General features: G+C 41.3%; 1 protein-coding gene across 2 annotated transcripts in view; it reads left to right on the top strand.

Moving 5' to 3' along the window:
- Nucleotides 1-3719: 3719 nt before the first annotated feature.
- The window catches only part of LOC134533719 (apyrase-like), a 42730-nt gene continuing 22738 nt past the window's right edge, over nt 3720-23711 (top strand). The window contains exons 1-4 of one of the 2 annotated variants that reach the window (XM_063371301.1): nt 3720-4044; nt 8152-8487; nt 11962-12159; nt 20704-20905. In XM_063371301.1, coding sequence (XP_063227371.1) covers nt 4024-4044; nt 8152-8487; nt 11962-12159; nt 20704-20905 — 757 coding nt within the window. In that variant the 5' untranslated portion in view covers nt 3720-4023. Of the gene's footprint in view, nt 4045-8139; nt 8488-11961; nt 12160-20703; nt 20906-23711 lie in introns of both variants that reach the window. The other variant, XM_063371300.1, reaches the window with a different exon arrangement.

Consider the following 23711-nt stretch of genomic DNA (forward strand, 5'->3'; position numbering starts at 1 on the left):
AATAGTTTCTTGCTCAAAGCGAAGCATGTACAAACAAGTCTTAACCTGTCGACCAATATGTTAGGATCTTCTCATGATGCATAATCAATCTCTTCTGATGCTGTCATCATCCTTGCATGCTTATTATAAATAATTTTAATATCACTATCGTCCCAGTGATCATCGTAAGCTTTAACAGAATAATTTATTTTATCACATCGTTTCCATCGTTTTGGTCTCAGGGCTTCATCACAGTCTTCGATCTTGCCTGCTTTAGGTGCTTCAGCACAGTCTTCTATCGGGTCATCGGCTTCAGAATCACTATCATCATCAGCGCAGAAGTCAGTGTCTTTACCTGGATTACTGTAAAAACTCTAAATCGTTGACGTGGAAGCTTCGTCAGCGTCTTAAAGCTTTCTTTTTTTAGTGGATTATCATTATTCCAAAGTATGGAGGATCAACTTGCGATGGGCTTGAATGTATACTTACTTTTCATGGTGATGATACTTCCATTGGTTTCAGTCTTCCTTAAACCATCAGCGTCCCTCAATTTAAGTTCTTTGTCGAGATCAGGAGAGCTATGAACATAATCACGTTCAAGACAATGAAAATTATTTACATCATGCAGCACACTCTTCATTAGCATATTATCTTTACCGATGACCTATATATCGTAAGTGGGATTGGCTTTACAAGTTCTGCCATGTATTTTTAAGCTATCAATTCGTGTAAAAAACCTGTCACAACGATCAAAACTTATAATTTGGCGTAGCGGTTTTTAAACGCAAGCATTCCTTCTAAGGACAAATTTCTTGCTGCAGTATCTACAAAGGTATCCTTCCGATTCAGCTGTAGACAACGAACTGAGATCCATATTAGATTGTGTGATTAATGCCAAATGCTAACTGAACGTTTTAAATTGGTTCAATTACGACCTGCTTGAACATATTGTAAGTCCTGATTCAGTAACAGGAATTCAGCAATTTATACGAAACCCTGAATAAAATTGAATGCCTCATTAATTAAAAACATTTTTTCATGCACAGACTGATTTCTTAGAAAAAACCAGAAGCACTTGGATAACATCAGCGGAAGTCTCGTCAAGAATAACCATGAGAACACGGAGAAAACCAACATAAGCGTCACCATGAATGACCAGAAGAACTAAGAGAAGATAACAAAATATTGCCAAGAATAATCATGAGCACATGGAGAAAACTAACTCACGTTTCACTAAATCAAGATCACAAAAAAAAAAACCAAAAAACAAAGAAAATAATAAAAAATAAAATAATAAAAAATTAAGAAAATAATCACAAAACCAGCTTCTGCCAGCTTGTGAACTTCTCCTTGATTTAGCAAGGATATTTCTAGCCACACCGCTCTTCTGCTATGAGTTAATCCCGTCTCATTATAAACACGGAGGTCCCGTTTCCTCCAACTATTATATTTGGTTCGGATGTGAATCATGTTGACGCAGTCTTGAGCTGTTAAAAATATTTGGATGCTCCTATACTCTTGTCCTACTATTGGTCGCTTAATTCATCCTCTTATTAGCTATATTGCAACCAGTGCAGTAATCATATTTATAACTGCATATTAATAGGTTGGGTTTTCACAACCCCTGTACAAGGATCTAACATAACTAGGCGTGAAGAAATTATATATGAAACATAGATAAGTCAGATTATAAACAATGTTAAAGTTATGTCTTTTATCACAGTATTAGGTCCTACGTTGTAGTTAGAAAAACTTTGTACCACAAAAACGTTATTTGAGTGTTTCGTATTAAATTTTAAAAATAGAAATCAGTTAGTAAGCTATATATTTTGCCTAATTCCTTTCAAGTAGTTGTGCTAACACGTAGTTGTAATTTTTTAGGTATTAGTTGCCATCCTGAGCGCTTTGACGTTTACAAATTCATGCGCAAATGGCTTAGCTATCATGACTAATAAAGGCTAATTAAATGGGACGTGGAAAAAATATTATGTACGTAATTTATCATTGTGTCTGCACGATATCATAATTGTATCACATGCCATATACAGTGCAAACGTCAAATTGAAGTAACGAACTTTGAAAGCAAACATAGAGACTTTTGTTAGGTTTTAAACTTTAACCCTACCGCGATAAGTCACTCGAAGTCACACAGATGCTCACTGCGTGACGGGAGGCGTGCTGGCTGGTTCGAAGACACGCTCATAGATGTCGCGTTAAGCTTTATGCCCTAACGAGCGTCGCATCTCTTTATCATCTCCTACCTAGCAACACGTACACTCGGTGGTCCCCATAACGTCTCACGTGCTGGGAGAAAACACTGAATGTGTATTTGTGTTAGTAAGAAATTATTCCTGGAATAAAATTTGATTAAATAAATACATTTCTTTAAATGTTTTTACTAAATCCTATGCCCAGGATGAAAGAAATTAATCTGTGTCCTGATGATTTTTTTTTTTGGAAACGAATACTTGACACTGATTGGTCAAGTGTTTGTAGGCCCTTTAGATATTGGCCAAGAAATGTTGGTACTAAGCAACCCTCACCCGCGGTCTGCTTATATATTCAATCTGTGAACCACATAGTAGATTGAGAGAAATCCAGGGCCCGGGGGATAATAATGTCAACGGGCCCCTCGCTATTATTTATTGTACTACTTCTTTAAACTTTGCATTAAAAAAAATATATCTGATGACTGTAAACGTTACTGTGGCCACAAATGCAAGCGCAATTTGTACGTATGGCATTACTTGTAAGGTTCCCTTGAATTATATGAACTATATTCGTAATTTTCGTACTATCAGGGTAACACTTGGTTTAAGAAATCGAAAATTTTTCGAGCTATCCGTAAAGAGGTCACGTAGAGCTAAGTGAGTAAAACAAGTAATTGGCAATCAAAATATACGATTTAGTTAAGAAGAATACTTTTACATATCTGATTAGTTAGAACATGGGAGGAAAAAATTTCTTAATTTCCAAACTCAAGAAAAAAAGTGTCTGACGGTAAGTGTTTTTGCCTGATATTTGAGTCACGTAAGATTTAGGACTTTTCCAGTCTTCATTGCAGCACTGGATTAAATCATTTTACGTACGTATTATGTAAGTTTATTTAAGAAATGCGTAGTTTCAATAATTAATTACATTTGAATCAATATTTTAAGTGGTAACCTAAATGGAATTGTTTGGCATGGACTAAAGTAGTACACAGTCAAACTAAACAGCTTGAGTTATGTAAGTGCGTGACATACGAAGGTTTCATATCGGCGATGCAAAGGTTAAAAGATGTGAGATAGTCAGTTCTAAAACAAACGAAGCATTCAGTAAGGTCATAAACTCGTTGTGGGTTTTAAGATCTAAATGTTTGCTTGTACACGTTCACAAACTTTACACACCGCGACTCGATTGCTCCAACAAACTCTACTCGATATAAGCCCGCGATCGATAACGGACCGACTCGATAAATCGAAATGACGGGTAAAATTGGAATCCCCGTCAGTGCTGGTAACTGTCTGGCATAAACATTTTCCGGTCGCGCTCGGAATGAGTAGCGAATATCTTATCTAAAGAGAAAGCTCACGTACTGGAATACATAATAAGAACGCGGACTTGTATAAATTATCGTCTAGCGCAAATTTGGAGACATTTACCGCAGCAGTTGGCAGAATAACTGCAGTGTATCGTGTTATCTACCGATGTTCTTTGTAACATTAGCCGCGGTAATGTAGGCACGCTTGCATGCTTTGAGGTTAGTTTTTTCCTTCTTTTTTTTTATTCCCAGTAAGATACCGTAAAACGACGGGTTTTTCACATTCAAGCGTTGGCAGCGGTGTCTAGCCAAGGTCGATGGCAGGTTAAGAGTCACTTTGGGCCCGAGGAGAGGTATGTAGGTAAAATGTGCACGTGACATCAGATACCAGCGACGTACCGTCGGGTGGCGTCACGAAAGTGAGCGCGGTTGAGCGTGGACGTGAGAGTGCGCGGCTATAAGTGAGAGTGCGCGTGTCTCGCCTTTCCTCCAGCGCTGACGAACTACCACGCTGACCAAGAATGGCTTACCGAGCGCATCACGTGAGTCGCAATTTGTACCGGAAATTTTGGGCGTAGCCAATAGAGTCAGTTTGTTCCCGCCGTTATGTACATTTTCAAGGTTGGGTAATTAGTTTCGGACGCAGTAGCGTGTTTCGCTTTGCGAGATGACACTATCAAAATTAAACATTAAAAAAAATAATAATTACACGTGGCAAATCGCCTGAGACTTCCTAAATGTTAATAAAATACTGAAATTTCCGTTTCAGTAAGAACCATTTGTAATATAAGAATATCACTAAATATAAACGGTGTTTACGTTACTACGAAAATTAAATTTATATCAAAAAGTAGCCAATTTTTATTGGTTAATTAAGATGAAGTGTTCGCTCATTTATGAATTTGTACCATCGAAAAGATAAAAATAATTCTATTGGCAACTGACGAGTTACTAATAAATATAATTATATGAAATAAAGGCACTGAGCATTCATTGACACATACTAATTATTTAATGAAATTCATTGTGTAGTTGTTTTACATAATTTTTATTAAATAAGAGCACTATTCAAAGTTATTATTATTTTTGGAATAAAAATATATATTGTAAATTACAACATAATTTTGGTTATACCTGTGTAAACGTTACAAATTCGAGGCTATTCAAAGCCTAAGGAATGCAGAAAACTTGGTCTAAGCTTATCATAAAGCGTTTTAAATGTTTACATAATAATTCTGTAGAATATTAAGACATACACAAAAACTCATTGTCACGTTAGATTTATCATTTTCTTTTTTATCTCTTAAATATTTTTAATATGCACAACCACACACACATATATACATATATATACACATATATATATATAGTAATTTTATGGACTCAAATCAGAACTTGGACTTATCCTAAATAAATTGTAAATATACTTGGGTAAAATACATAATTTTACCCTCAGTTTTTAAAAACTTTAAAAAGCATACAATAATTACTAAAATATTTTTTTAGCAAGAAAAGTTTAAATAGTTTTTGTAATTTTTATTTAAGAAAATTATCATCAGCAGCTTAATAATAACTGCAATTATAAATAATTGATACTATTCGATAAATAATAAATGTTATTTGAGACATAATAAAATATTTTTTAAAAAATGTGTGGACTTGATTACATCTTAAAAGATATAAAGTTATGTCTTAAAGATTAAATTTTTCGTTATATTTATAATTTAAAAGAGTCTTGGCATGATATAAAATATAGCAGATAAATTTATTTACTGAAGTGTAATAAAAATGATGTAATATGATAGCAAGAGATATTCATGAAAACTATTTAATTTTGGTGCAATTAGTTTATAAATTATGGTTATTTAAGTACAATCTATAAAAAACAAACCTTTTGGGAATGTGTCGGGTGATAGAAGCATCAAGTAACTACTGAGTACTCATTCAGCATGTGGATAAAATAAGTGTTTCTGGAAGAAACACAGTCACTCGTAATGGCGCAGCTTGAACAGTCTGAACAGCCTGAACAGATCAGGAGTGCTTATAACTTGATACCCAGAAGCACGTTGTTCATCTAGTGGAGAGGGCTTCGCTAATTAACAAATAAACGAAAACAATAAACAATTATCATATAGCAGTCTTTGAAAAAAAAGTGATTTTATAAATTATTTTAATATTTATCTTCTATAATTTGCACTGCAACACATCGCTATACATTAAAATAGTATTCACAAACAACATTTTAATACACGCAATAATTAAAGGCGGTAGTATGTTTCTATAATTACGTTACATAACAAAGATAAACACGTATGTAATTACAGTAGTAACTTTAAAACCCTAATAGGAATAAATCTTGTATACCATTACCTGAGAGAATAAAAATAAAACATGGTTTATTGTAAGAAGTGTTAGCTTGAGATGGCTGTCATGTGTCGTTCTTTAACACAATATAGTAGCGATGTCTCCGGTTTATACAGATATTTTTTTTTTCGCGATAATCACTCATTTCTGTCCAGTTTTAGTGTAAAACTTTGACGTACAAGGAAAAGAAAAATCAATCAGGTGCCAACTGATTTTTCTTGGTTTATATTTTCAACTAATTTAATTTGTTTATAAAGTCAAAGTTATTTTTGCTAACCAATACATTTTTGACGTGATAACGTCTTATAAATCGATGAACGCCTACTGCACGCACGAAAAAGCATGACTCATTGTCACGTTCCGCCTGAGCCGAACGTGCAAGAACCGGCCAACCACCGTGCGAGAAAATCTTCTGTAATATCAAACAGGTTAAGGCGAGCTTTTTAAAAGCAGCAATATAAAAAAATTTGATTTATTTGTCAAATTTCGTCATTTCAAATTAACAATTTATTTACATTGATTTGATTTCAGTTTATTTCTATAACTATTTGTTCGTGATTATATTTAAACAAATTATTTAAATTAAATTTGCAATAACTGTAAATAATATTTGAAAATTAAAAAGTATGCAATTTTTCATCAATGTTTTCTTATGACGTTATCATGTAAAATTATCGTCCGTAAACCGACTTTACAGACAACTTTGTTTTTAAAAACAAAACAAACACGTCGAATTCAATTATAACTAGAGGTAAAAAACTAAAATAAACTTTCATTTAGTGCAATGAATTGCATAGTTTTTGCATTGATATTGCCATATTTACTAAGTTGTGAATTTTTACATTGGCATCCGTGCGTGAATAGTGTAGAATAATTTGTGAATCATGTTTAAGCAATACTTAGCATAACTAAGAATCAACAAATACGTTGGATAACAAATATGATATCTGTATTCTACATTTAAAATAAAGATGAGATTGTATCAAGTATCTTTAAAAGATGGGAGGTATTTGTAAATAGGCGAAACTATTTTATTATCCTTAGCATAGCTTTAACCATCGTAAATATAAGTGTTAGTGTAAACGATGGCATAATAAAATAGGTGCGTGTAATTTTTTTTTTAAATTGTCTACCTCAATAAATTAAAAGGAGGTAGGCCTAAATGTGATTTAACTATAGTAAAAATTATTAAACAGTTTTGTAATGAATTATAATTTTATGCATTTGAGAGTTTGTGACTATTTATTTAGTAAAAAATATTTGGAATTAATTACATACTTTTATTTCAATGGTAAGGTTTTGACCATACTCGTGAGCGAAGCCGCGGGTTATTAGCTAGTAAAATATAATTCTGCAATTCATCCGAACTCTTGCAAGAGTATAAAACTAATTTGTCATTTTATTTAAAGGTTATAATATAAAATCTTACCGAGTAGGGTCACATATATATTAGCGTCTAACTTAGTGGTCTTTTAGTATGCATAAAGCGTACAGAGTGTGGTCACCTAAAGGCTATTAATTAAGTGGGTTCCTTGTAAAAAGTCTACGATCGTGTTCGTAAATGGAGGGGAGGAGGTATCAGTTTGGTCGTAGAAATGTGTGGGTAAGGACCTAACTCGACTTACAAAATATAAGTATATTTGTTAAAATATATTAAATTAACTATCGGCAAGCTCTATGACAATTATTAATAGCCGATTATATATGTTCGCCACTTTTCCCGCAACGCTAGTGTTGTTGCCTCGAGCAAACGACACGTGGACACTCGACCGTGAGATCATGCGCGGGATTCCATCTCTCTACTCACAGTGCCGCGATTTTCCAGGAGATAGCTCAAGATGTACTTTTATATCAGAGCGTTTTATTTTGTCGCACGTCCAAGCTAACAACGCGAGCATCACGGCTTCGATGGCGTGCACTCATGCAATCGTCAAGAACATTTGTGTGTAGTACTTTCATTAGTTACTGTTACGATTTTTGTTTCAGACAGAATAAACTATTTTTGATGTCAGTTTTATCATTTATTTTATTAATTAAGGCACTCCGATACTGATTCAGTGATTGAATTTACTGGCAGGCTGGACATAGGTCATGGGTTGTGTTCTCGACCTGGTGTTGGTAAATATTTGCTTGGGGGATATTCTATTCCCGGGTCCACGCGAGAGGGTATTGTGTTTTCCCTTCTCTCCACACTGTGGTAAAGCATTGCAGAGATACCCTGCAGTTGTCAATGTAAACTGGCCCCGACTGAACCCACGGGCACACGAGGCCAGGTGTGCCGACAGGTGGCGGTGCTGGCCGCGTGCTGCCTGCTGGCGCCCAGCGCCCCGGACACCTCAGCGGCCAGCACGCCGGGACAGCTGTTCGAGCTGTCCGTGGTGCACATGAACGACTTCCACGCGCGCTTCGAGGAGACGAGCTGGAGCTCTGGCTCGTGCGAGGCGGCGCCCTGCGTGGGCGGCGTGGCGCGCCTCTACTCGGCCGCCACCGAGCTGCTGGCGAGCCGCCCCAACGCCGTGTTCCTCAACGCCGGCGACAACTACCAGGGCACGCTGTGGTACACGCTCTTCAAGTGGCGCCTCACCCTGCACTTCATGAACCGCCTGCCGCACGACGCCATGGTGAGCGCTCGGGGGCTCGCTGTCCTCCGCATCGGGGGGGGGGGGGGGCATTGACGGAGCAACCAGACAACTCACGACAACATCCACCACGTTGGCCACTTGCCAGGCTTGCTGGTAATTTTCATCACCAAGCATCCCCTTTCATTTACACATTATACACTTTTGATAATTTGGCAGTGTTTTTTTTTTACAGTTACATTGACTTCGACTTAATTACGACCTATTTGCATCATGCAAATTAACATCCAGCCTTATACTCGAACCCTGAACCCCTCCTCCTGAGAGCCGGCGAGCATCCGACTGCGATATGGAGGTGAACTGCCACAGCAGTTGTCAGGAGTACCACCAGTGGGTCCGAGAAGTCCGGCTTGAATCCCGGAGGCGCTCCGTAGAAACAGAGGATAATAAGTATACATGGGGGATTGCATATAGGATGGCAGGCAATGAGCAGAATGTGTAAAACACCAGACAGTTTGGTTGCGGACTTCTGCACTTATATAGTGGAAAGTTCCATCAAACTGCTGAGCGTAGTCCTTCCCGATGTCCCTATTTTTGGGAGGAACATCAGTATGAGCACACAATGGCACTGGTGAATATTACCTACAATGCAGAGGACACTCAGTTCTTCTTAAAGGAGGAGCTAACAGACACTGTGTATAAATTGAAAAACAAGAAAGCCCCTAGACATGATGAGATTACTGCTGAGGTGCTGAAGTAAGTCCAGACCAGAATCTCAGAATATCTGTTACAGTTGTGCAAACAATATTTATGTAAGGATCTGGAAAGAGTTATTAGTAAGGACCCTGTACAAAAGAAAGGAGTGAAGTCCGGGAGGGGTTTAAGGCATACTGGCTCCTGACTCTTCTACCAATCGTTGATAATGTACTGGAGAAACTAGTAAATAGTTAGCTTTATCAGTATCTGGAAGCTAATTGAGAGTTTAAAGTTCATCAGTACGGCTTCCGGTCAGGATTCGGTTCCAAGATAGCCTTACATTATCTCCTAGCCATGTGGTTGAAGCTCGGAAAAAGTACTTGCTGGGAATTTTCCTGGACGTTGCGGATTCTCAGACTGTAGCATTAACTGGAGTGTCCTTGGAACCTCTACTACCTGGCGACTGCAGAAGAGTAGTAGAGGAATGAGAGGATTAAAAAAGCTGAACAAGGGTTAACCCCAGAGCTCTGATCTTGGTTCCTTGCTCTGGAACATCTGGTTCGATGGATTTCCCCGGACTCAGATTCCTGAAGGTTGTGAGATATTTGGGTATGCTGACGATGGTTTGATCCTCGCTCATAGTAACTCACGAGACGATCTAGAGCGATTGTGTGAGCTTATCACCTGGCAGATTACACCCTGGCCTGTGTCGATGAAACTTCGGTTCTCGCCTGACCAGTCGTAGTGTATGATGCTGAAGGGTTGATTCAGAGGAGCCTGCATTCACTATCCACGAGTGACCATTGAGAATAATCACTTAGGATTTGTGACCAGCTTCAAATACCTGTGTTTCTTCTTTGATGAACAGATCACCTTTTTAGACCACTTGGAGTATGTGTCACAGAAGGCAGCAGAGCATTTCTATCGGCTCTTGGGATTGTCCTTGACCAACCACGAACTCTGCACCAAGATGTTTGCCAACCTGTACAGAGGAGTATTCCTCCCGAACATGTTCTAAGGTGCAGTAGCTTGGTATCCACAGTCTGGGCTCATACATATAAGGAGGAAACTGCAGTCGGCGAAGCATGCAGCCCTTTTTGGCTGACCAAGGCATTTAATGACACTCTATAGGTACTTGTTGGGTATATCCCCTTGGATATGCTGGTGGCAGAGAGGGGTAGGCTTGCTGCCTCAAAACCAATGAAAACTTCAGGCCTTAGGGCCTACAGTTGCATAGAGAGTGGACAATCCAGAAGTGGTAATTAAACATGGATGCCCCCGAAAAGGAAAAAGTCATTTTCTCTGTGATCCCTGGTGTAAAGGAATGGCTTAACTAAAAACATATCGAGTAATTTGTTCTATGGTTCAGCTTCTCTCTGGACATGACAACATTATGGCCAAACTCCACCAGTAAGGCATTGTGAAGTGTCATTCGAGCCAGTATTGTCAACAGCTACACGATGTGGAGCATAGCCTGCATTGTGGGAAAGTAGAGAACCCATGAGAGGAACTGAGGTTACATACAGGAATCATCGGCTGTGACTTCAACCTAGTAATATGTTGTTGAAGAAAGGGAGTTGTGTTCTCTTTCGTGAGTTGCCCAGAAATATCATCAATTGACTAGAGGTGGCTGATATGGATGCTACCTGTTGGTCAGTGAGATTTGCTTCATGAAGGACTGTGATAAAATGGCTGTACTGCATAAGAGTACTTTTCATGCCAACAGGATTTGAAGCTGGAGAGTCTTGTCTCCTGGATATATGAGGCATGCATCAAGGTGACACTTGAGGGGTCTGATGTGTGTTGGTTTGGGGGGCCAGGAGAGGACTTGTGACTCTTGAGTTGCTTGTCTGAATATGGAAGTATCCCTCTGATCAATGATTGCATACTCGATATGAATGGGATAAAGATTCTCGAGAGCCTCAGATTTGGGATTTTTACATTCTATGACATCTGCCCTACATTACTGTTGACATGATTGGGGGGTGTTCTTGGACTATACCTAGCACATGCTGATTTAGTTCTGTGTGTAGACTTGTATTCTCAGTCCTGGGGACTTTGGCTTTTGGGGGTGTAAGATAGTGGTTTATAGTGCACAATCTCTATGGTCAAAAAGGGCAGTGTTTAGTTATTTCCCACTCAAACCTTCTGTCAAAGCAAGTTGGCTATAATAAAATGGGATAAAGTTACAGTAGAGCATGCTACTTAGATATGGAATTAGTTACATGTGATCAGACTCTATACATGTGAAACCCTGTACTTATTGCAGGGTGGAGAGACATGTTTTCCGAGCCTGTTGTGGTTAAGCACTGATCACATTGTTCTGGCTCGAAAAACAGCTTCTGTAAGTCGACTCCTGGTTCTACGTTTGGGGATGAAAGTATGGGAAGGGTAGTAATGTGCTTGTCAGATAAAAATGCCAGAAAACACTACCAGTGACAGCTGTGGTCGTATATCGGTCCGCGCGTGATGTTCGGAGATGCTGACAAACCATGACTTCGAAGACAAGCTGTAGGACTAGGTGCACTTCCTGCGAGGCATTAAGTACCTCTGGTGGTTCTTAGGGAAGGTTTGGGTTGTGTTTACCTTGCTTGGGTGCAGCTATGGCCGTATAAAATTACACCCATAATTGCCTCAGACATTGGGCAACCACACCTTTGACTACAAGCTGGAGAAGCTGGTACCATTCTTGCAGGAATTTAAGTACCCCATAGTGGTGTACAACATGGATGAATGGAAGAAGCCGTGCCTCTAGGGAGTGTACAATAAGTCCGTGATGTTGCAGCTGTGGGTATAGTGGTCCATGCGTGTTTGCCACAGACGCTGGGGAACCACGACTTTGACGACAAGCTGGATGGCCTGGTGCCATTCCTGCAGGGCTTCCAGTACCCTGTGGTGGTGTGCAATATCGATGACTCGGAGGAGCCGCGCATCCAGGGGCTGTACAACAAGTCCGTGGTCCTGAAGCGGGGAGGACGGCTGGTCGGCGTGGTCGGCTACATCACCACCACCACTAAGGTGAACACCGACAGCCCTCATAACCCCGCACTGTCACCATGTCTCCCAACCTCGGTAGTGAAGCTTCTTTACATCTGGTAGTGTACGTCGAGATCAGAGCCTAGCAATAAACCTAAAGTGCTATGCCCGCAAAGGGGCGATCTATGCCCTTGTATCTGATTATTGTCTACTGAAGTATTAACAGGTCAGCCAGTGTTCCGAGGAGGTTCTTTTGGGTGAGTTATAGCAGATTTATAGCAGATGGTTAGCTTAGAGTTTATTGCTGGTGTGTTGTGGCAGCACCTTCAGACAGTTGTTGGACTTTGTTTTCCTTCTAAGTTCCTGTTTCAGCCACCACAGTCAAAATTATGTTTTGGTTATCTTGTGTTCAGGCTGCGCAACATTATCTTGCTTGACTGGTCTTTTCCCGAGGTTCCTTCGGGAGGCACTCAAGAAGTTTTAATTTATTATGAATTTTTTTCCACTCCTTAATGTCTTACATCCAGGTGTTTATTTTGCATTAACTACCGAAAAAGCAAAGACATAATAATCTATGTCTGGTATGACTGCCTCTGTCTTGAGTGCTTAGGTGCTCTATTATATTATAACCTCTTGTAATTTTCGTTCACAGCTTATCTCAATCGTAAACATTTGCGCTAGTATGCCATAACTATTTGCATTTAATCATTTTATTGTAATCTTTGTGATATTATCCCTTTGTAATTATTCTAAGAAGTTTTGTAACTTTACGCTACTAGGGATTGTAAATTGCCTTCAGATTTTTGCATGTGTTGTGTTTTAACACACTTTTTCTAAACAGTTATCCCCTGCTTGATATCGTGTTTTGGCGAAGAGGTGTGTGATGCGCGAACCAGAGACCCCCTTATGGCTCGCACGTGTTGACCTTGGTCGCGCGAAGCACACCCTGAAACTAGAGTAAGATTTTGCAAAAATAATTTTTATATTCTTGGAAGGGTCCTGGCTATAGTGACTAGAGTTAAATCTATGTTAAGCTGAAATATTTTCATAATTTAAATGGTTAATCATAGTTTAAGTTTTATATTCAAGTAAAATATTTTTTTAATTAATTATTTTCTGGGAGGGTAGGTTTTCGCAAGTCTAGGAGTTCGTAACGAAAATGAAAGATTGGTTAGGTTATGTCAGCGATAATTAAAATATTCTCTAATCACAAAACATAATAACTGTCGCAAAATCGTTATTTTATGTGGACCATAACATTTACACGAGTGAGCGGTGACCATCGGATACGTTCTGGAATGTCCGGACGTCTGATCCCATTTACGATGAATCTTAGTTGCTTTCCCCAGATAAGATTTTTTTTCCCGAGTATCCTTGGAGGACGGGCGTGTCCACAGGAGCTCCGCTGAGTTTAGGGATAAGTTTAGGCCCCGGCGGTATTAAAGGTTGCATATAAGCGAGTGTGAGCCCTTTAAAACACCCGAGGCGACAGCGCCTCCAGGTCCAGCCACTAACCCGGCTGACTCAGTCCCGGGTGCGTAATCAGTGGGTGTATTGTGTGTTTGACTTAAAACCATGGACGACCAATCAGGCGCTATCAATGAGATTCCACAGGAAATGTTTCGACGCCCCAATGCCAGGCGACGCCCCAATGCCAGGCGTCGACGAAGTGTTCGAAGATGGAGAATGGCAGCAGCCGGGAAAACGGGTAAACGATGGAAAAGGGGGGAAGAGCGATACAGGCCTCAAGCTCCACTAGTAACGCAGCTATCTTACGGAGACAAGCCGTGCAGACGCTTAGCCAGCAGGGTGCGTACACGAGCGCAGAAGCGAGCTCCACCATACCCCCTCTCCCCTGCCCAATCCCCGCGCAGAACAACAACAATTCCGGGAAAATTAACCGCAAAACACAAGTTAAACCCTTGTACTGTCTGTGACTGATGGTAATATCCCTGTCACCTGTATGGGGGAGGTAGGGGTGGTGGCGGTCGGGTTTCCCGTAAACAGTTGGGGGGGGGGGGGGGCGGCAGTTGTTTGCTTGTCGCCTGAGAAGTGTGAAGTCTTGCGTGCAAACATCGGTCCTCTTCTCTAGAAGTCGAGTTTTATTCAAAATGTGCTGTCAGTTTAACACGTGTAGACAAGTTTACATAAACGTTTGTTTAAGTTACAATTATAATTGCTAGTTCTTTTATTTGTAACTGTGTGAATGTGGCCTCTGTAAATTGAAATCTTTATTTCGGCAATGGCACTAAAAAGAGGAAAGTGATACACAGTGAAGAACGCGAAATTATAAGTACGGTTATTGAGAAGTGTGACCATGAAGCTAAAGAAGGTGTCCTAGCATTTCCTTTGATTCAAGCAACACGTCGAGCCGATCATTACTTAGGTGTAAGCGAACCAACGGTGAAACGAATAAGAAAGGAGAACAAAGTACGCAATGCAACTAATAGTAACAGTTCTTTATCAACACCTGGTCAAAACCGATGTGATTGGCGAAAACACACTACCGTGGTTGTGGATGATTTCGATAGATGCGTTATCAAGTATAAAATACACGAATTTTATGTTAGCGAGAAGAAAATTCTAACTATCCCGAAATTTTTGCCTATAATCAAGAACAAAATAGAATTTCCATGGGGATCAAGATCGATACATCGTTTGATCAGAAGCACGGGATTTAAGTGGAGGAAGTGCAGGTTCAAGAGAAAAATACTCGTTAAAAGAGCGGACAAAGTGACATGGCGTAATGACTACCTTCACAAAATACGAACTACCGCGAAGTTGGCAGATATATTGTCTATCTAGATGAAAGATGAATAGACAGTAATTTAACTGTTTCTAAATGCTGGAAGCATGAAGATGAGTTCGGAGTTTCAACTTTTATGACACATGTGCAATAAGTATAAATCCTCTTATTTCTTATCTTGGGGAACATGATCCAGATTCGCACTGTAAATATAAAATGATGATCACGACTCTTCAACAGAGACCTCCATAGACGCGCTGTGGTTGGCCGGCTTGTCTGGCCACTCAGAGAGAGCAGACCCCAGTACGGCCTTCGCTGACTGGCGAGGAAACCTGACAATGACTTGTACATCGCGTAGTGCAGCAAGCACTTTTAACTTATCAAACTGCTAATTCGAAATGGTGTGAGGCACGCAGGTGTGTGGTCGGCCCCCCGGGTTGTGTCAGGGCAGACTCTCTATGTCAGATGGGAATGGCTCGCCTTGCAGGCCTCGCCTCCAGTAGTCTGAATCGCGCAATGACTTCGGACATGTTGTTTGCTCTCTCGCGCGTCTCGCTGTGGTTCGGCAGTCGAGCCTTTCAACTCAAGTGGGCCTTTGAAGAAGCAGTAATGGGGTCTTCCACATTAGCTCTGAGGCCAGTCACTAGCTATGAGAGCGGCCTGGGAGAGGCAGCTTCGGGCGTGGTACGTTCGGCCACTTAGAACTGCAAGCAAGGCAACACTTTTAACAAATTTAGATATATATGATGATGATAATTTTCTTTTAAACAAACTAGTTGTATAATGCTGTTAATTAAAAATAAAAATTTACTAAGAGTAAACCGTAAAGAATTATCGATGACACAGTTGTATTTTAAATGTAACAATTTTGACGTTCAATATATGTTTTTATCCACATGTCTACCCTTCCAAATTTATGATTCTATATATTTTACAACTTACCGCGATTTCATCAAAATATTAATCTAAAAAATGTTTCCACGATTTTTTTTTTTTTTAGTATTAGAAATTTACTTTGTTTGATATCACCCGTTCACCACCAGGGGAAAAATATAAACTAATGAAAATTATTTTATCTAATTGTAGGATTTAACTATCTTAATAAAAATTTGTATAGTAAAAATATAATTTGTCTGTCTGTCTTTTGCGTAGCTCAGAAACCGGAGAGGCTAGAACCGTGAAATTCGGTACATGGATTCTTCAGGGGACGTCCGTTTGTAAATCGAAGCGATTTTAAAAAAAATAAGATTCAGAGTTTTATTTAAATATATTAGAGATAAGTCTTTGCTCGTTCATTGACGCCATGTTTGTTCCAACTATAAAATTTAACAATACTTTTTTTTCCTGCAGCTGTTGTGTGTGACCGTTGACATTGCCGTTTAGATTAAGTTTCGGAATAAAACACGCTACATTTTAATACATTACCTATGGTATTTTTGTGTAACCTATAGTTTCGTTTTTTTCCGGATCGAACACAGGCAAGTGTGTAATACAAATAGTTAGATATTCTAAAAACCTTACGCTTTAAGTCCAAGGTAGCATATTTTGATTTATAATTAATTTTTTCGATATTATTCATGTAATTTTGTTTTGTTTATTTCATGAGGTGATTTTATAACTTTGATATAGATGTTATATTGGTAGAGACCTGAAAAATTCGCGGGTTCATTTCGTGTTATGCTAAAATTCAAATAAGTATACCTTATTGCTGCTTCTGTCATTGGTTCACTGTTAATCAGGAGGACTGAAGGCCAATTAGAGACCCTCACTCACAGAAGTGTCGAATCACAGGCCACCCAGTCGAGACGACTCACAAGTCAGCAGCCAATGTACAGTTGGCATTTGCCCGAGTGTGTAGAAGATATTGGAGTCTATCCTGGAGGTCATTGAACCCGCGAATTTTTCCGGTCTCTATATATTGGGTACGTGGAAGGAGCGAGGCCGTTAAGCCTGGCAGTGAACCCACGAGAACGGGCAGTGGCGTACCCAATAAAAGGGCAGAGGCAGAATAATGTAGCTTGTCATTGGTGGACCCACGAGTAGGAGCAGAGGTGAACTTGTGTAGCATGGTAGTCAGTCACTGTCTGTTCTCAGTATCCCTACTAATGTTATAAATGCGAAAGTGTGTTTATCTGTTTGTCCTTCTTTCACTCAGCAGCGGAGCAACGGATCGACACGGTTTTCTGCATATAGATAGTCAATGGAATGGAGAGTGACATAGAGTACAAATAATTTTGAAACTCTTTCCGTCAGAGAGTGAAAAAAAAAAGGGGGTCAATTCAGTTTTATAACAGAAAATCATAGGAGGTAGGTCATAGACACACAAACTGTTTTGTGTAATTTCTCTATGTCTGTCACACGGTCATGTAGTAAGTTCTGGAAACTTCCTGTCCTCGTCAGCGGTACCCATCCGCTTCGTGAAGCTCGCGACGGCTAGCGAACTAAACGCGCTAATATCCGTTTAGTTTAGAGCTTCGTCAATAGATGGCGTTGCCTTGAATTTGTAACGTGGTATCGTTTGGTGCGTCTGTCACTTCTTGCCTAGAACTACAGTCAAATTAGATACGAAAAGGCGGTGAACGAAATGAAATTAGATTTTTTTTATGCAATGAAATTTTAAATACAAGTATTTACGTCGGCAGACGACCGCATCATTGTCAAAAAAACAAAAATCAAGAAAACCTCAAAATCTTCGATTTTTTTTTTAGTTTTTGTCGATTTTACCCTGAAGGACTTTTTTATAATGATTATCTCAAAATTAAAAGATATCATAAGGAATTTTCAGTATTTCTGTTGTTTTTTTTTTTACATTCCCACGCTTGAAAATAAAAATAAAACTATCTAATTTTTTGCTCAAGATTTTAGAGGGGGGATCACTTTGGGTGTCCCCTGAGACTCCAGGAAGAGTCCATTGTGATTGTAGGAGAGTTTTTCGAACAATTAATATAAATTAATATGAATGGTAATGAGAATTATGAAATTTAACTAAAAATCATGTAACTTAAAAAATTAGCTAAAGTTTGATAAGCTGTATCTCCACAAATATTGCTTGTACATTAACATTTCGGGTACTTCAGCTAGTATCTTAATAAAAAAAATTAATAGCTAACATAGAGTTACTGTAACAGCCCTATGGATATTTAGCCCCATTCATGCATGTGTTCTATCATTATCCTTTCGTAGCGAAGCACGGGTTCATTAGCTATCAAACAATAAATGTATAAAACTTTATAAATCAAATCATATAAAATTTAAAAAAAGTTACTTAATTTTAATGACAAAAAGAAAGTACAACCTTTAAAGTATGTAATGTATTTGAAGAAACTTTATACTTAGTACTTAAGAGGCGATTACACGGGTAGAGTAAACGGGATTGCAACTAGGGCAAGTAATAGCTCTCCCGGTTACTAAAATGTCTTTGGATATACATATACTTAGGTCACTTTACGAGTGATAAGGATAAAATATGATAAGAAGCTACTCGACTAGCCTACAATATGCACCTATACATGTGCGATTATAGTACCAGAGAGCCGTGCACTTGTTATGTAACTGAATGTGATTGCCGATAAGTGTTGCTCTATATGGCTCTCAATTTACTGCTCACAGACTACTCTAGAACTAATTAGATTACAGTGTAATCAGCAAATAAACGCATTAGATTATCAGAGTGATAGAGATCCAAAAAAACAATGGCTGTATGGATGGTATAGATCATTTGATAAGTGAGATCTAGCATGTAGGACCTTGCACCTATTGACTCTCCATCAAGAGTGTGAGTGCAGTTTCGTGTGTGTGGGAGGCGGCTGCTAACACTTGGGTAGCCCACTTGTTTCAGTCTCAATAATAGTAATGCACAGTTCACACTTGACCGCGCAGAGCCGATATACTTTACGGACATAGACATACTCATGTGTTCAGGCATATAATTTTAAGTACTGACGAACATGTTCTTGCAAAACTGTATGTCACATTCTATTGACACTTATTGTTAAAATATTTTTGAAACATTCTTAATTATTATTTCAAAAACGGTAAACAAGCTTTTTTTTAATGCTCGGTCTCACGCACTAGATTAATAATTAAATTGTCTTGTTACTGTTAACGAAGTGTTCCTGTAAATTTATCACAACATTTATCACTTGCATTTGTTGTTGGGTCATAAATCTTTCTTCGTCAAATATTTACTAAACGTAATTTGAGGACGGTAAAGAGTCGCGAAAGTAACCATAATTATGAACACATATGTTATGTTTTTTCTTCTGCTATAAGATAATATAAAGTAAATGTGTTTCCGAGAAAATTTGCGAAGGAACATAAAATACAAGAGAGATATCGTGACGTACTTGCAGGAAAAGCCCTTTAATTAAAATAAATTAAAGAATATGTAATACCTAAGCAATATGTTGTGTGAGACCAGCACCATTGCATGTGCATTAATGTACAATATCCGCACAGCAGCAGCAACGGTGCAAAATTTGTGGCACTTCTATAGCCCAAATTTTGAGGGCGAGACGTTTTATTTTAATAAATGTATAATGTCTCATTTGTATATTTTGCACAGAAGAGCTGACGACGGTGATATCACCAAGCAATAAACTTAGGGCCCGTTTCAATGTTGACCATATCGTCAATTATTGTAACATCCCAGATCACAGCCTGTTAAAAATATGTTTGTTTCACAGGTAAAAATCGGTGGCAACAAAAACTTGGAACTCACAGTTTTGCCCATCTCTAAATTGATGCTCTGTCTAGGATTGTGCTCTTGTGTTCTAGTTAGCCACGCGCTATCTCACACACTATTACACCAGATGTACACAGCTCCCTTGCATTGCACCACTGAAGCACCCGCATGTGAGTCTGTGTCTCGTATGTAGACACTGGGCTTTGCATGCCTAAAGTGTCAGCCTGAAGGTGTAAAGAAGGGGAAGAATTCCTTGGTAGGAGTCAATGAGATGTTGAGACACAAATTGAAGTAATTTTCATGTTGTAACCAGCACAGTTTTTTTTAATTATTTTTGTTATTATCTACATCTATATTTAGTCATTTATCTACTGTTTAGTCCTGTGGTAAGCACGGATGTAACTACTATTGCTTAGAAGTTCCTCACAATGGCGCCTCGCTGTGCTCTGATCTCTGAATTACCAAAGTGACTTTTTTTCATTTATCTTAAACATCCTTTCGGTGCCCCTAAGTCTTATGGTTCCTGAAAAAAAAAAATATTTACGTAAGCTTATTTTATTGTGAAAGATACGTATTTGTTCCATTCGTTTGTTTGGATGCTATAAAAGAAATTACTGCCCTATTTTGGCTTTGAACCATTTCGATGTTTCGTCACATTATGGTCCCACTAATCGTTACTCTGGCTTATAATATAATGCGTGCTGGTGAATTTAAATAGTGCAATGGCGAAACATTAGACTCGCATCTAGATCTTGGTTTTCCGCTGGTTCCCGAAATCGACTGCAAACAAGTACTGCAATAGTTGTCATAAGACGTGGTCAATTTCTTCACTTACTTCCCCTCAATTGTCACCACTGTGTGTTATCCAATTCCAATAACCGTGTTAAATCACAAATTCACCCAGACGATATTGCTGAAAATAAAATTATATCTTCCGCAGTGTCAGATCCCTTTGCGTTAAATTTAGCCGCGCTCTTCTTTATTTGGGAAGAGACGTTGCATAAGAAAATTAAACTGACTTTAAAGATAATAAGCGGGCTGCAATAGATTATATTTGTGTATCTCTATAGGTTTAAATTGGTTCTAAGGAGTACATAAGAACGACACTTACTACTGAGAGAGGCTTGCCTGAAAGCAGTCGCCTCGCTATTCGCAGGAGAGCTCCAAACCGGAGAAGCTGCGCTTCCTGGACGAGGTGGAGAGCGTGCGGCAGGAGGCGGCCCGCCTCAAGGCCGCCGGAGTGGACATCATCATCGGCCTGTCGCACGCCGGCATCACCAAGGACCTGGAGGTCGCCGCCAGAGTCCCGGACATAGACCTCATAGTGGGAGGACACTCCCACACCCTGCTCTACACAGGTAGTCCTGCCTGCCCTGCCTTCCCCAACGGCGAGGCCTTCTCTGCTTGACGTGGCCCAGTCCTTCCTACCTGTACTGCATAGCACTGGCGGAAACTATAACTCATAGTGGGAGGACACTCCCACACCCTGCTCTACACAGGTAGTCCTGCCTGCCCTGCCTTCCCCAACGGCGAGGCCTTCTCTGCTTGACGTGGCCCAGTCCTTCCTACCTGTACTGCATAGAACTGGCGGAAACTATAACTCATAGTGGGAGGACACTCCCACACCCTGCTCTACACAGGTAGTCCTGCCGGCCCTGCCTTCCCCAACAGCAGGGCCTTCTCTGCTTGACGTGACCCAGTCCTTCCTACCTGTACTGCATAGCACTGGCGGAAACTATAACTCATAGTGGGAGGACACTCCCACACCCTTCTCTACACAGGTAGTCCTGCCGGCCCTGCCTTCCCCAACGGCGAGGCCTTCTCTGCTTGACGTGGCCCAGTCCTTCCTACCTGTACTGCATAGCACTGGCGGAAACTATAACTCATTGTGGGAGGACACTCCCACACCCTGCTCTACACAGGTAGTCCTGCCGGCCCTGCCTTCCCCAACGGCGAGGCTTTCTCTGCTTATCGTGACCCAGTCTTTCCTACCTGTACTGCATAGCACTGGCGGAAACTATAACTCATAGTGGGAGGACACTCCCACACCCTGCTCTACACAGGTAGTCCTGCCGGCCCTGCCTTCCCCAACAGCAGGGCCTTCTCTGCTTGACGTGACCCAGTCCTTCCTACCTGTACTGCATAGCACTGGCGGAAACTATAACTTATCGACCTAATAGTGGGAGGACACTCCCACACCCTGCTCTACACAGGTAGTCCTGCCGGCCCTGCCTTCCCCAACGGCGAGGCCTTCTCTGCTTATCGTGACCCAGTCCTTCCTACCTGTACTGCATAGCACTGGCGGAAACTATAACTTATAGACCTCATAGTGGGAGGACACTCCCACACCCTGCTCTACACAGGTAGTCCTGCCTGCCCTGCCTTCCCCAACGGCGAGGCCTTCTCTGCTTGACGTGGCCCAGTCCTTCCTACCTGTACTGCATAGCACTGGCGGAAACTATAACTCATAGTGGGAGGACACTCCCACACCCTGCTCTACACAGGTAGTCCTGCCGGCCCTGCCTTCCCCAACGGCGAGGCCTTCTCTGCTTGACGTGACCCATTCCTTCCTACCTGTACTGCATAGCCCTGGCGGAAACTATAATTTATCGACCTCATAGTGGGAGGACACTCCCACACCCTGCTCTACACAGGTAGTCCTGCCGGCCCTGCCTTCCCCAACGGCGAGGCCTTCTCTGCTTGACGTGACCCAGTCCTTCCTACCTGTACTGCATAGCACTGGCGGAAACTATAACTCATAGTGGGAGGACACTCCCACACCCTGCTCTACACAGGTAGTCCTGCCTGCCCTGCCTTCCCCAACGGCGAGGCCTTCTCTGCTTGACGTGGCCCAGTCCTTCCTACCTGTACTGCATAGCACTGGCGGAAACTATAACTCATAGTGGGAGGACACTCCCACACCCTGCTCTACACAGGTAGTCCTGCCGGCCCTGCCTTCCCCAACGGCGAAGCCTTCTCTGCTTGACGTGGCCCAGTCCTTTCTACCTGTACTGCATAGCACTGGCGGAAACTATAACTCATAGTGGGAGGACACTCCCACACCCTGCTCTACACAGGTAGTCCTGCCTGCCCTGCCTTCCCCAACGGCGAGGCCTTCTCTGCTTGACGTGGCCCAGTCCTTCCTACCTGTACTGCATAGCACTGGCGGAAACTATAACTCATAGTGGGAGGACACTCCCACACCCTGCTCTACACAGGTAGTCCTGCCTGCCCTGCCTTCCCCAACGGCGAGGCCTTCTCTGCTTGACGTGGCCCAGTCCTTCCTACCTGTACTGCATAGCACTGGCGGAAACTATAACTCATAGTGGGAGGACACTCCCACACCCTGCTCTATACAGGTAGTCCTGCCTGCCCTGTCTTCCCCAACGGCGAAGCCTTCTCTGCTTGACGTGGCCCAGTCCTTTCTACCTGTACTGCATAGCACTGGCGGAAACTATAACTCATAGTGGGAGGACACTCCCACACCCTGCTCTACACAGGTAGTCCTGCCGGCCCTGCCTTCCCCAATGGCGAGGCCTTCTCTGCTTGACGTGGCCCAGTCCTTTCTACCTGTACTGCATAGCACTGGCGGAAACTATAACTCATAGTGGGAGGACACTCCCACACCCTGCTCTACACAGGTAGTCCTGCCTGCCCTGCCTTCCCCAACGGCGAGGCCTTCTCTGCTTGACGTGGCCGAGTCCTTCCTACCTGTACTGCATAGCACTGGCGGAAACTATAACTCATAGTGGGAGGACACTCCCACACCCTGCTCTACACAGGTAGTCCTGCCTGCCCTGCCTTCCCCAACGGCGAGGCCTTCTCTGCTTGACGTGGCCCAGTCCTTCCTACCTGTACTGCATAGCACTGGCGGAAACTATAACTCATAGTGGGAGGACACTCCCACACCCTGCTCTATACAGGTAGTCCTGCCTGCCCTGTCTTCCCCAACGGCGAAGCCTTCTCTGCTTGACGTGGCCCAGTCCTTTCTACCTGTACTGCATAGCACTGGCGGAAACTATAACTCATAGTGGGAGGACACTCCCACACCCTGCTCTACACAGGTAGTCCTGCCTGCCCTGCCTTCCCCAACGGCGAGGCCTTCTCTGCTTGACGTGGCCGAGTCCTTCCTACCTGTACTGCATAGCACTGGCGGAAACTATA

Source organism: Bacillus rossius, chromosome 7, assembly GCF_032445375.1.
Source record: "Bacillus rossius redtenbacheri isolate Brsri chromosome 7, Brsri_v3, whole genome shotgun sequence".
NCBI classification, from domain to species: Eukaryota; Metazoa; Arthropoda; class Insecta; order Phasmatodea; family Bacillidae; genus Bacillus; species Bacillus rossius.